At 47.9% G+C, this 13,645-nt stretch overlaps 1 protein-coding gene across 1 annotated transcript; it reads right to left on the reverse strand.

The window, feature by feature from the left end:
- Positions 1-7,375: 7,375 nt before the first annotated feature.
- LOC128810103 (helix-loop-helix protein 13-like) lies at positions 7,376-9,240 on the reverse strand. Its single transcript, XM_053982673.1, has 2 exons — positions 8,793-9,240; positions 7,376-7,413 (listed from the first exon to the last, which is right to left on the reverse strand). Exons 1-2 carry the CDS (start codon positions 9,238-9,240, stop codon positions 7,376-7,378), a joined length of 486 nt encoding a protein of 161 aa, XP_053838648.1.
- Positions 9,241-13,645: the final 4,405 nt, after the last annotated feature.

Raw genomic sequence — 13,645 nt, forward strand, 5'->3', positions numbered from 1 at the left:
AAGAGAGGCTTCTCGGCTCTTCCATGTTTAATTTTATGAAATCTCTCAGAAGTTAAGGGCAGCACTTTTCAACCTCAAAATAAGATCAGATCTCTTCAGACTTCCCTTGAATGTTCCATGTTATTTTTGTAGGGCACAATTCTTCCTCCACATTATTTAAGATGCCTTGAAAGTCAATAATTTCTGATTTTTTTTTTTTTTAATATATATCAGCAAAACTTCCAACGCTTTTCCAGCTTCTTCTGCCGATTTGGTTTCACAGTTTTATGGGATTGCAGAGTTATTATTGATTTTTAACACTATGAATTCGCTGGGAAGGTACCAACCACGTATTACTTTCATTTTGCAGAGCGGCTGAGTTCCAGCCCTGGCTCAGAGTCGCGTGTTTTCCCGATGTTTTACCCCAAGGAGAAGGGTTTGGCTGTGGAAGAGCAGCACCGGGGAACGCTTCACAAAGATGTAAGAGCCGGGAGAAAAATATAATGTGGAAAAAGGAAAATTGAGTTATTGAAAGAGCTTTTTTTTTTTTATTTTCTGGTTTTTGTTCGGCTCGGGGATTTTTCACCCTCTGAAAGCAGATCCATCACTCTGCTGGGGCAGTGTAATGTTTCTGAGCCTGAAATTCCTGTCACGATGTGGCAGAAATCCTATCCTGGGGTTTCAGAAGGAGAGTTGGATAGTATCTGTTGGAAACATAGTGATAATATGAAATTACCTTCCTGGAAAAGGTGGATTTAGGAGTGCAGCGCGTATTCCAACAGCAGAAAGGAAAACTGATAAGCTGCTCCCTGTAAGGTGTTGATCCATCCCAACACAGGAGTTTATCCTCTGTGCTAATTGCACCCTCATGTCAGCTCTGCCTAATTTAAGTATAAGCGAGGCTTCTATTTAAACATGTGCTTTGTCGCTTCCCTGGCCTGATAAAATGGGATTAAATGCTGCAAATCTGCCTGTTGGATGTGCAAAAATCAGTGCAAGGGCTCCTTACAGCTGGGAAGTTCCACTGCATCACCCAAAATGCTTGAATGGGTTAGCGTGCACCTCCTCAGGAGGGGGAAGTTATGGAATGGAGGGGATAAATGCAGTACCAGAAGTGTCTGTGATGTTTCAAACAGCACCAGGAGAGAGGTGCTGGCTGGAGAGCGTCTGCGAGCCAAAAGCCTTGGGAACCGCAGGCCAGAATTCCAGGTACCCGAACAACGGGAGAGTTGGACGCTTGTTGAAAGGCAGGTCTGGGATTAACTCCCTGGCTGGGCCCGGTGCTGTAACCTCCAATAATGGCTGTTCCACTTCATATCAGTTTATCGTCCCCCGGAGAGCGGCACCGCGGGCTGGGGAAAGCTCTCCCGCGCGCTCCGGCGGGGGATCGGGAACACGCTCCCTTCTCAGCAGCTCACTTAGCAAAATGCCCTCTCTAGGATTCCCAGCTGGAGCCATGAGCTGGGAATGGGGTTTGGATAAGCCTCGTCTGTCAGTGGGGCTTGTTGCTGGAAGGGTGGAGAGAGGGGAACCCGCGGGGCACCGGAGAGGCTGCAAGGAAAGGCCCAGCAGGCCAGTGTCACTTCATGACTGATAGCAATTCCTTATCTCTGTGTGGAAGGCTTTATTATTCCCCCTTTTCCTGTGCCACATTTCCAGGAGACAGGGATGCTAACGTGAGCGCACCCCAAACAGCCAAGACCTGGGATTGCCCTTCCCGTTTCTCCATTTCCATCTGCGTGCAGCAGTGTCTGACGGGAACGGCCTGGGCTAAAATTTTCCATGCTCGGTGTCTGCCTCAGCCTGATTATTTTTGGAAAGGGCTTTTGGAGGAGATGGCTTAGCCATCCCTGGGAGTGGGATCAGAGAAAGAGGCATCTCGCCATGGCGCAAGCAATTCCAAGATGAGAGCAGAGGGAATGCTGTGCTGCTTCCTGAGGGTGTTCAGGATCAGTGGATGCCCTGCCTGGAGGCTCTTTGTGCCAGCTCATGGCATCTTGGCTCCCTCAGGGAAGTTCTTCCCTGATATTTCAAAGCATTCAGGCACTGCAGAAGGGGGAATTGTAAGGGTAAATTTTTTTATTATTATTTCTTTTTCTATCATTCTTTTTCTCTATGCAAGGTGTGTAAACAGGACGTGGAAAAATGCATAAAGACGTCTTCAGAAGGATAAAACACAAGGGTTTGGGGTGAAGAGGCATAAAACATGATCTAAGTGCAGGGATAGATAGCTGTGCACAGCCTTTATATGCAGTTTTTGCAGCAGATGTTTCTGTTCACTCTGTTCCCCGAGGTGATGATCTGCTTTCCCGGGGCTGAGCTGGAGCAGGGATGCTGGCAGGAGCCATCCTCTGCTTTTGGAAAGGCGAGATTGTAATCCTGGACCACGAGAGGGCACTGCCTGCAGCTGGATTCCCCTCAGTTCAAGCACCGGTTTGGATAGTGAATCCAAAACATTATCTGCTTTTATTCCCGTCCCCCTCTCCCCCTCTCCTGGCAAGGAATTCTTTTTGAGATTGGAATCGCTTTGGCGCTGGAGTTTCCCTGTTCAGATGCACTCGGGCTTCAGCAAACAGACTGGGTGGGAGTCATCTAAAATTAGCCATCGTGGTGGAAATTACACTTTGTTCCCACAAAAGGAGCTGATGTGGCTTGGAAGGCTCTTCCCAAGGTCAGGGCTTGCTGGTGGCCCCCGCAGCCTGGGTGCCTACACATGGATTTATTGCGGGGGTGCAGTTGGGAAAGCAGGGCTGAGTTGTTGCAAGGGGACTCCCACAAGGCATTTAGGATGCTGAACCAGCTCCGAAAAGCCACCCCAGGGCCTGTTTGCCTCTTTTGCCACCTGTGCAAAGGGACTGTCCTGCTCCAGAGCGTAGCCTCGACCGCAGGGATGGCTGGGTCCACTCAAGGGAACAGGTTCATTGCTTCCCTCCCGGTGTCTGACCCAGGAGCAAACATCTTCTGCCACAGGATGGCAACCCTCAGGCAGCCGTGAGCTCCTCCTGCTGATTCCTTGGGCAAGTTTCCCCGGGTCATATCCCCTGCCCATGGAGAGCATGGACACAGCCCAGGAAATCCTGTCCCAAATGGCCATCACTGGGTTTAAGGTGAATGAAGGTTGTGATGAAGTCCCTGCCTGAAGTCCCACCTGCGGGCACACCTTGGTGGTAGCGCTCTCCAGGTAAGGGATTTTGGGCATGAGAGGTACAGAGAAACTTCATTTTTCTCTGCAACAGGAAGGAAATGAAGGAAAGAACACCTGGGAGCTCCTTCATTAGCTGCAATTTTCCCAAGTATTCCCATTCCCTTCCTTCCCTGTGAGGGTGGGCAGGCCCTGGCACAGGGTGCCCAGAGCAGCTGTGGCTGCCCCTGGATCCCTGGCAGTGTCCCAGACCAGGTTGGACACTGGGGCTTGGAGCACCCTGGGACAGTGGAAGGTGTCCCTGCCCATGGCAGAGCCTGGAATGGGATGGGATTTAAGGTCCCTCCCAACTCAACCCCCTGCCATGGGCAGGGACACCTTCCAGTACCCCAGGTGACTCAGAAATGAAAACTTGCTGTTGTGGGTTTGTGGCCAAAAAAAAAAATAAAAAAAAATTAGAAAACCAAATTGTCCTTTCACTATCAAATTGTCCCTGAAACTACCAACACCTTCTCAAAAGAACAGCTCCCAGTGGGATGTGGATGTGATTCCTTTTGTTCCAGGGTTTCCAGGTTGATGGAGAGCCACAGAGTATTGTTCCAGAAAGGGTCAGCAGTTTACTTTTGGAAGAAGGAAGGTGTAACAAATAATTCTCACATTTCTTGGCAAGGAGAGTGGCGGCTGGAAACAGGGCTGTGTTTGGAATGAGCAATTCTCCTGCTGCTCTTGGGCCCCTCAGCTGCTCCTCAGAGGCTGGAGACCAGGGCAGAACTCCTCAGCACCTCCTGGCACCCTTCCATGGGAGGTTTGGCTGTGGAATTGCAGAGGAAGCAGGGCTGAGGAAGACCAGCAAGGTGGAGCCTGACCCTCAAACCAGGTTGGTCACTGATATTCCCTGTTTGGGAATGTGCTGATGGACTGAGGAGCCTTGGATAGGCCTTCATAAAGTCATCTTAGATTCTTGATTTGTGCAAGGGTGTCTGGGCTGCTCTACAGTCAGGCTGTGTGTGTACACCATAGGATTTGTGTCATTTATTCCTGGAATAAAATGTCAGGGTTCAGGAGATGAGATGAAGGAACAGAAAAATGAGGGTAGCTATCAGTTCCCTGTCAGAGAATCTCACTGTGCTGCCAGTCAGGCCTGTTGGCAGGAGAGTTGTGACCCAAGGAATGAGCCAGAACTGTGAGGGGAGAGGATGGGTGGGCATGGAGCATATCCACAAAATCCACACTCAGCAGTTCCCCTGGATTGGCACGGAATGTGAATGTCCTGCACAGAAATAATTTCCCCCTCATCTTCCTGCCTGGTAGTCCACATCCAGGAGCTTGAACAACCCTGAAAGGGCAGGGTTGTTCAAGAGCAAATGTGTGTCCAGCCCTGGTGGTATTCAGGAATGGCTTTCCTGGAACAAAATCCCTGAAGAGCCAATTTGCTTTTGCCCAGTTTAGCAGGAAGGGAGCCATAGCTCCAGCTTGGCTTCCCACAGCCAGAGAGGGCTGATGTCCTCTTGATTTGCTTTTATTTACATGAAGTTAATGGCACCATCCAAGACTGACCTGATTCTGTGACAAGTTCAGCATTTCAGCAGTCAGTTGCATCCAAATGATTTAACAACACATCACCCAAAAAGCGACCCTTGCCATAGCAATTTGGGGTGGAGCATCGTGTGGAAGAGCCTGGCAGACTCTGGGTAGCTTGGGGAGGGCAGGCAGAGGTGGACTGTCCCCTCCAGGCAGCACCAATCAGCATAAATCAAATGTGGCTTTGCTGAAGGTGATGGAATGGCACCAGTGTCAATCGGGTTGTGCGTGAGGAGAAACATCTTCATCAGTGGCGATAAATGTATTGACTCATTGATTCAAGAGCCCAAAATTAGGGTTTCAGCTCCCAAAAGGAACATTATATTTCTGATTTTGCCTCCAGCCCAAGCCCCAGTCCTTACATAACCTGCTGCAGGGTTTATTTGCTGCAGTTTTTCCAAGCTCGGAGTCATCATCGAATTCCAACAGCTTGTTCCTCAAAGCCCTGCTTTGTGTGATCATCACATTTGTGTGATGATTCCTTGACAGCAGCAGGGATAGGTGGGAGAGACCCCACAGCAGGCAGAGCTTGCCAGCCTGCAGACCCCAGCCCAGCTGGCAAATCCTGTAGGAATTCCAAGGTGGTGCTGGTGGAGCTGGGCTGTGGGAAGCTCAGCAGATATTTCTGTTTGTCCTGGCATTGCTGTTTTGAGTGTGGAGCACCAGTGATGGGTGTTTGCACCTCAGAGGACTTCAGCTTTATCTTCCTGCCTCAGCTGGAGGCACCACGTGAAGGAAAAGCCCTGACCCAGGATAATTCTTCCTGCTATGCCATTACGATGCTTTTGGTACCAATGGCTTCTCCAGCTTTGCTGTCCATCCAAACAAGCAGTGCTTGAACCTGAAAGATCCCCAAAAATCACCTTTCTGTGGATGTGCTTTCCTGCTGCTACTGCACAGGTATCCAGCTTGCTTCTAAAGCTGTTATCCTGGATTTCTAGGCTGGAGCAAAAGGAAAAGAAAGAGATTTCTGCTTGCAACCAGGTGCCTGCAGCAAATATTTGTTTCAGGATGTGGCATTATTATCCCATGCCCAGCACAAAGTTCTGCTGCAGGGTAGAGAAAAGCAGGGCAGAGATTAAAATCTTTGAAATGAGGCATCTCTGAAGACAGGGATTCTGGATGCCCAGAATTAGCTTGGGTTAAGGACTTTTTAGTCCTGATGGGAGATGATTCCCCCACGAGCCATGACAACCGTGGAGAGGCATTTTTGTACCTGATGATTGTGGGGTGTGACCTGAGGGGTCTGGCAGCTTGGAGGGAGGAATCCCAAATCCCTGTTGCCCTCAGTGGGACCTTGCAGAAATAAAGATCCTGTTGAAAATCCACGGAAAGCCCTACTGGGATTATTTGGGCACTCTTAGGGCCACTGAGATGGGTATGGAGCTCTCAGGCCTGGCTAGGGTCCCACTGAGCCCTCATCTCACCAGGAAGGTGACAATGTCATAGCTGCTCCAGTGACACGTTGATGACATGGAGGATCAGCATTTCCAGAGTAGAGAACTAGGTAAAAGTAGAAAAATGCATTTTCAGGTGTTTTGTTTTATTTGTTTGCTTGTTTTTTAAGATTTTCATCTTTTCATGTGCTGTTTCCTGTAAAAATTCATCCAATTGTCTTAAGCAGGAGAGAAAGCAGAGTCAAAATTTGATATTGAGTGTTTTATTCTAAATTGACTGAAATACATTGTTGCACCCAAGGTGAAATTCCCCTTTTCATTTTGACAGAAAAACTGAAAAGCTAAAAATGTTCTTCACAGTTTTCTCCTCTTCACTTTCCCCAAAGCCAGAACCAGAGCAAAAGCTCAGTTCCTGACGTGCTTTTGCTTCGTAGAGATGAGAGATGTGAGATGAACTAATAGGAATTATAAATAATAAATACACTTTACTTTCTTTTCTGCTACAAAATGCTACAATAAAGGACATTAAGGTGAAATGGTTTCAGATTGAGGGTGGTGAGGCCCTAGCACAGGGTGCCCAGAGAAGCTGTGACTGCCCCTGGATCCCTGGAAATATCCAAGACCAGGTTGGATGGGGCTTTAAGCGCCCTGGGACAGTGGAAGGTGTCCCTGTCCATGGCAGGGGGTGGGAATGAATGAGCTTTAAGGTTCCTTCCACCCAAACCTCTCTGGGATTCTGCGAAGGCATGAAAAATTTTGGATATCTACAGGGCCATGTCTCACCTCCTGGACTTTGACGGTCTCTGAATCACTGGTGACTTTCAGAACCATCACCCTGGATATATTAAGCCAAGCACCAGATTTTCACAGGTGTTGCTTAGGTTGTTTGTTTGTTTGTTTGTTTGTTTGTTTGTTTTTGGTTTTTTGTTTTTGGGTTTTTTTGTTATGATCTTGTTTCTCACTTGCTGGAAATGGGATTTGGACATAATCCTCATCCAGTGGAAGAGAAAGTGTTGGGGCTGTGGTTGTGCTGGCACTGGTTTTCAATGTTTTGCTATTCTTAAGTGAATGCAGGTCTATCAGAGTGAGAAAGAGAAGCAGAAGGCCCCAAAGAGCGATGAATCAGCAGAGAAAGGGGCTGGGTGCTGGAAATGTGGTGGGGAAGTGCTCTGGGACAATGACTGAGGTCGTTGGCGACTCGTTCTCTCTTGCAGTGCTGGGAATTGAGCAGCTGGTACCCAGCACTCCAGGTTTTGTTGCCTCTAAAGGCCTTTCCTTAATCCCACTTTACCCAGGACAGGCGGGCTGTCAGATCTGCACAGGGGAGAGAGGAAAACACGGTCATTTCAACATTTAAATTAACCTTTAACAAGTCAACTATCCAGCCTCTCCAGAAGAGGAGGAACCTCATTCAATTGGATCTTTCCAAGTGGAGCTCTTCAGGACGGGAAGTGTGGCAAAAGGGGGATCCCAACGAGAAATATTTGTGTTGTTTAAAATCTGTTAAAAGCAGGGGAAACTGGCCACTAAAATACAATTTTTTTTGTAGTCAAGAGAGTTATAATCAGTGGTGTATCATGAGTCATTTTCCCAGTCATCCAGATAATGGAAATGAATGGGAAAGGAATAAAAACTCAATTAACTTTTCCTTTCAAGTAAAGCGATTGCTTTTCCTCTGCAGGCTCTGTCCCTTTAGCACTTCCCTGTAATATGAAGGAGGAATATTTCTATTCACTGACTTTCCTCTTTCCTTACTTGTGCTGTACTTTTTGAAGGCTCATTTTGAAGGGCCCTTTCCAAGATACAAAGGAACAGTAAAGGAACAGAGTTGGAAAGGGGATTAATTAACTTAAAATGCAAAGTACCAAAGTACCCCCTCTGCTACTCCCCGCTCTAAGCAGCACAAAACCCGTTGCCTTCTGAGATTGAGGCCCTGTGTTGGGCAGTCTGGGCAATTTCCCATCTACACTATGCAGTGGCCCGATGAAAAATATATTCTGGAGTAAGAAAGGCCTAAATTCATTCCAGCTAAATCAGGGATTAAGTACAAGCCGAACAGAAAACTGAATAACAGCCCACCACTTTTAAATAGAAATAATTATATAAGATTGTAAATTGAAAATAGACATTCACTTCCCCATATTTTGAAAATAGCTTGAAATTTGAACGCTCTGTCTTGTGTATCCTGGTTGGTGTGTTGAACTGTAACCTTCGAGAAACTCTGGGTTACTGGAACATCTGTATTTTAAGAAATGAAAAGCTGTTTGTGTCCAAACCTAGGTGTTTTTCTCAGCCAAGTACAAGCTAAAGAAAGCTTCTAAAGAAAACGCAGAAAATCCCTACGGGCTCCATCAGAAAAGAACAATTTCGCACAGAATTTTTAAAAATGTCTAAAAATATATCCTGAGCGTAAAAATCTTTCCTGTTTCTAAAAAGAACCTTAGCAAGTTGCTTTTGGTGGGGGGAGGGGGGGGTTGTTTATTCAATTTTTTAAAGAAAAAAATTCCTCCTTAAAAGAAATTCAGAGAAGAGGGAGAATTACGATTTTCTGCTGCTACTTGATTTAGATTCCCTCTTTTTGAAGGCCATTTCTGTGCTGTCTCAGAGCTATTTGGGTGTGACAAGCAGCTGCCCAAAAGCAGCTCCCGGGGGCTGCTCTGCTCCCCCCAAAAACACCGCCCGCCCTCGCTCACCGCTCGTGTTCCAGGCTGCCCGCTGCGGGCTGCGGCCGCCGCTCCTCAGGCACTGCTCCACGTAGGCCTTGGGGTGGCAGCCGGACAGGAGGATGTCCCCGAGCAGGGCGATGTAGGCGATGGCCAAGCGCAGCGTGTCGATCTTGGAGAGGCGCCTCTCGTAGGGGAAGGTGGGCACGCGGCCGCGCAGCTCCTCGAAGGCCGCGTTGATGCTGAGCATCCGCCTCCGCTCGCGGAGGTTGGCGGCGCGGCGCTGCCGGGGCTGCCCGGCGGGCTCCGGTGGGACTGGGCGCTTGTCCAGCTCAGCATCCTCCGGCCCCGGCCAGGAGGGCTCTGCCAGGCACTCCAGGAGAAAGTTCTCCAGCTGTGCGTCAGGATCTGCCGGCTCCCAGAGGAGACATTCCGCAGTGGGGTCTCCCTCCTCGAAGCTGTAGCAAAGCTCCTCCATGCCCTGGCTCACCACGCTCAAGGATACTCACGACTTCAGATTAAACTGGTTTATCGAGAAAATGGGGTTCTAATTTCATTAACAACCCCCACCCCACTCCCCAGGGAGTTCTGGTTGCGTCCTTGGGGAAGATTATGGAAAGATCTTTCACGGTTGTAAATCCAAGTGGGACTCGGGATTTAAATACTTCATGTCTTCTCAGCAGGGAATGCTTCATGGCTCCTCTTTGCCTCTCAAAACTAATTAGTACATGTGCTTCCCTTTTTATTAGCTGTCCACTACAAAACAATATGAATGAATTGAAGAGAGAATGAGATTTCTATTGACTTTCTCCTGAAAAATCCATTGAAGCAGTTATTGAGCCCTTCCACAGGTCCAGTCTCTCCACCTCCTGTTTAGAGGAGGTTCACAGAGGGATTATATTTGGTGAGGAGTGGTTGGAGGAAGCAACAAAATAGTCCTTTATCCTTTTGGTGAAGCATTAATAGCCCCACAAAATGGGGACAAACAAAATGCTATTATATTGCTGTCACAAACATATGGTCCTGTGTTTGACAGCACAAGACAGTGGCATCTTCTGCTCCTCTGGAGAGGGAAGCTGTGGGATGCACTCCTGTGCAAAACTGTGGCACAGTGGTACCTCATTAAGTGAGGCAACACCACCTCCTCTGCGTTTCCCGTTTACACTTGAATCACACATTTGCTCTGGGGACATTCGATGCTCTGTCTCACACCAGGGCTGTAAAAAACACACAGGATGCATCCTGGAGTGGTGGAGCAGGTGGGCCACACCCCTGGAAGAGCTGGAAACTGGGAGAGCAGCAGGTATCAGCATCGCAGGGATGGGGTGGAAGGTGTTAAGCACCACCAGAGCTTTAGGGCAGGTACATAATGTGTGTGCTTCGTTCTCTTTTATTTCCACAATGCTGATGCCAATGAATTCAGAAATAGTTCAAGGCATGTTTTTAAGGACTTGACTGAATGGAAAGGAATCATGTTTAAAGTTAGAGCAAGCCTAAATGCTTTTCCTGAAACAGGTCATAAAGAACTTTTATAAAGGTACTTAATCACGTGCTTGACTTTGTGCACAGGCTCCCATCCTGCTGCTGTGTGGTGAAGTTTCAAGAGACACCTGTGAAGTTCGTGAGGCACAGGCAGATTCCTGACAGGACAAAGCTCAGCAGCTTCAGGTAAAGAGCCAGAGAGCAGAAAACGACCTGCGTTTATCATGGATCCCAAAGGATTCTCAGGTTCTCCATCTAACAGTGTCTTAGGGTGCAGTCCTGGCAGCTTTGCCCTGGGAAAAGAGGGATTGACTTTAGGATAAGGCACAGTCTGTTAAGGTCTCTTCTTAGCAACCTGGCATTTCCCCTTGTGGCAATTCTACCTGTCCCAGGAAGCTTAAGGCAGCAGAAAACAGGCTTTGGGAAAGGCTTTTGCAGAGAAGTTATGAGAAGGTGACAGTTTAGGAAATATCAGGGCCGCCTTTGTTCTCCTTGCTGTGCAAATTAAACAGGAAATCCATTAACTGTAAATCTGGGTAAGAAAGGAAAATGCCCCGAGTTAAGGCTGGACAATAGAGGACAACTGGCTGTTAAATAATTCGAGTTTGTCTTGCTTCCTCTGGTCAGCTCAGGGTATGAATTTTGTCCTGGTTTTGTACAAAGACCATAATTTGCTCTGACACCAGCATGCCAAGGAACACAACATTTTGGTGTAGTGAAAGTTCACGGAGACAGACACTGAATCCCAACAAGGAACAGGGAAGGAGGGAATGGATGCAGGAATGGCCAACAGTGAGGGGTGGCAAAGATAAGGCTTGAACTTGGAGTGGTCACTGTGGAATTCACTCTGCAATGGTTTCTTTGAAGTCACAAAATCATTAAGGCTGGAAACAGCCTTTAAGTTCATCAAGTCCAACTGTGGCCCCAGCTGTATTTCCCGGTGTCCTGTCCAAGCAGTGCTCCCAAAAGAAGCCACTCACTCCAGGTTCTCCTCCAGACACTTCTGCAGCTCCCCAGTCAATATGGAGCTGAGCATTGGTGGTGCTCACTTGGCACAAGCAGAAGACATTTGAAAATGCCAAACTGGGAAGAGAACAGCTCCTGGGAAGTGCTCTGGAGGAGGCAGCTGTGCACTGGGAACAAGGGGCAGAGAGCAGGGGGCTCAGCAGATAACTCGGTGAGTTTCATGTGCTGGGTTCCCCTCTCTGAGCAGATGCTTCTCCAGTGCTCCAGTTCCCTCCCAGATCCATCACTGCTAGCAGTGTTGCCTGGGGATATGTCTGGCTCCACAGATGCCGAGCAGATGTTCCAGCAAGCCTCCTTTTAGCGTGTTCAAGGGGAATTTGGCTCTCTTGGAGAGACTCTGGACAAAGCAGGAGGGGGAGGGGGAGGGGAAGAAAGAGAAAATAAGAGAAGGTTTCCCCTTGGAAAGACAGCTATGAAAGAGGTCGGGTCTCTGGAGAGAAGACGAGGCTCCTATACCTCACAGGAGCAGCCCTCACCACAACTCCAAACCTGCTGCACTCCCAGGGTTGCTGCAGCTCTGCTCATCAGAGAGGGAGGGAATGTGCAGATAATTGGGCTAATTTTTCACCTGTCTGGAAGTTGTTGGTTAAGGAATGTCCCAAAGGGATTAAGGGAGCGGGGCACCACCCTGAGCAGGGGTGCTGTCGCTTATGACGTGTTGTTATAATTTAAAGAGCTGCTCTGCTGCTGTTTTCTCCCAAGGCCCTTCAGCTCCAGTGGGATCCAGAAATGACATTTGACTGGTAGTCATTTTTAATGAATAGGGTCTGATGAAAGCAAATTCTTGAGTCAGGAACTCCGCCCTGGATTTATGTCTGTGACAGGCAACGGAGCCATCATGGTTTGGGTTTGGATTTTCCAAGTCTGGATATCCACATCTGCCTTTAAAAACTGTCCTATTTATGCTGGGAATGCCTTTCTCAGCCTCGTCCCCCTTCCTCTGCCATCTACACAAATCCACCCACAACCAACTCTGTGATTTCACAGACTTTTTGGGTACACACCTGCTTTCAGGAAATATTTCCACTGCAGTTTTTTTTCCTTTCCAGTACCTTAGAAGCTGGAAGCTGTTACCCTGTACCTGGATCTCAAAGATAAATGGGTCACCTGAGGTTATTTTGGAATTAGATTTTTCTCTCTCTTTCTTGTTCCATTTGCCTTATTTCAGACTCAGCTTGGGGAACCTTCCCACTGATAAAAGTGATAATTATTATTAATACTTTCTGCTCTTTTTTTTTTTTTCCTGTGAATTCAGCTTGAATATGTTTCCATAGTCTTTAATTGCTTAATAAAGGGAGTCAGCCCTTGGCCTGGACAAAGAACAGATGGAGAAAGGACCAGATGCTTCACTTTCAAGTGAGATGACTCCAAAGCACAATTCCATCATGTCATAGCGGCTAATCCAATGTTACACTGTGCATCTCATCCGCAGAACTGGGAATTGGGACCCAGATGAGCAGGAAAGAGCAGATGAAAGATGCAAAAAAATTCTGGGGAAGGCTTTGTCCAGGTGGGACTGTGCAGCTCGTGGTGATGTGGCTCCCTCCACATGCGTGAGTGAAGGCACTGCCAAAATGCAGCTACAGAGGGATCTCCAGGGACTGGCTGGTGGAGCTGCCTGGAGTCCCAGCCAGAGGGTGGACACCAAGGTCCTGGAGCTCCTCTGGAGCCACCAGCCAGGCCTGGACACCTGAATTGCTGGGCACATGGTTTGAGAACACTGGGGGCAGGAAAAGTGCAAGTATTATCATTTAGCAATGGAATGTGCTGCTTTTTAACCTGAAACGATTGTGGATGTGAGGACAATAATGAGAAGCAGAGCAAGGACTTCCAGGGCAAGAGCATTTCAAAGGGCTAATGGCTATTCCTGGGATGCTCCAGTAATTGTGAAGATTTGCAGGATGTTGATTTAAGTGAAGAAGGTAACAGGACCTTTATTATCCGCTGGGTAGAAACCTCAGATGTCAGAGATTGTGGAGGAAGACCGTGGTGAGTGGTTGTTAATATAACTTTGATTTATTTCAAATGCAGAATAAATGAGTCAAGGTAGTCTCTGCTTTAAATGCCTTTGGTGTTTAAAAGTGAACACAGTCCCTTTAACCTTTTGCAGAGTTACAGAAAGTTAATCCCAGCCTCCAGGAGAAGGAAGGTATTTTCTCTCATAAAAACACTCACTGGAGGTTTCCCCTTCCTCCCAGAGCCTTTTACATGTCGGGGGTTGACCTCTGGGCTCCTGCTGCCAAGTGATTCCTTATTCAAGTCACTGCTCTGGGACTGCTTGTGCAAGGGAATGGTCATTTTAGGGAAATGCCAGCCTGTGCTTTGATCTCAAGGGGTGTGGAAGTGCTTGTGGAGCGCCTGAAGTAAAGTGGTGT

The sequence above is a fragment of the Vidua macroura genome, chromosome 7 (assembly GCF_024509145.1).
Source record: "Vidua macroura isolate BioBank_ID:100142 chromosome 7, ASM2450914v1, whole genome shotgun sequence".
In the NCBI taxonomy this organism is placed as follows: domain Eukaryota; kingdom Metazoa; phylum Chordata; class Aves; order Passeriformes; family Viduidae; genus Vidua; species Vidua macroura.

Coding starts and splice junctions, on each gene's coding strand:
- LOC128810103 (XM_053982673.1), bottom strand. CDS start 9,240: ATGGAGGAGCTTTGCTACAGCTTCGAGGAGGGAGACCCCACTGCGGAA. Junction 7,414..8,792: donor GGCAGCCTGGAACACGAGCG/GTGAGCGAGGGC, acceptor TCCCCTGTGCAG/ATCTGACAGCCCGCCTGTCC.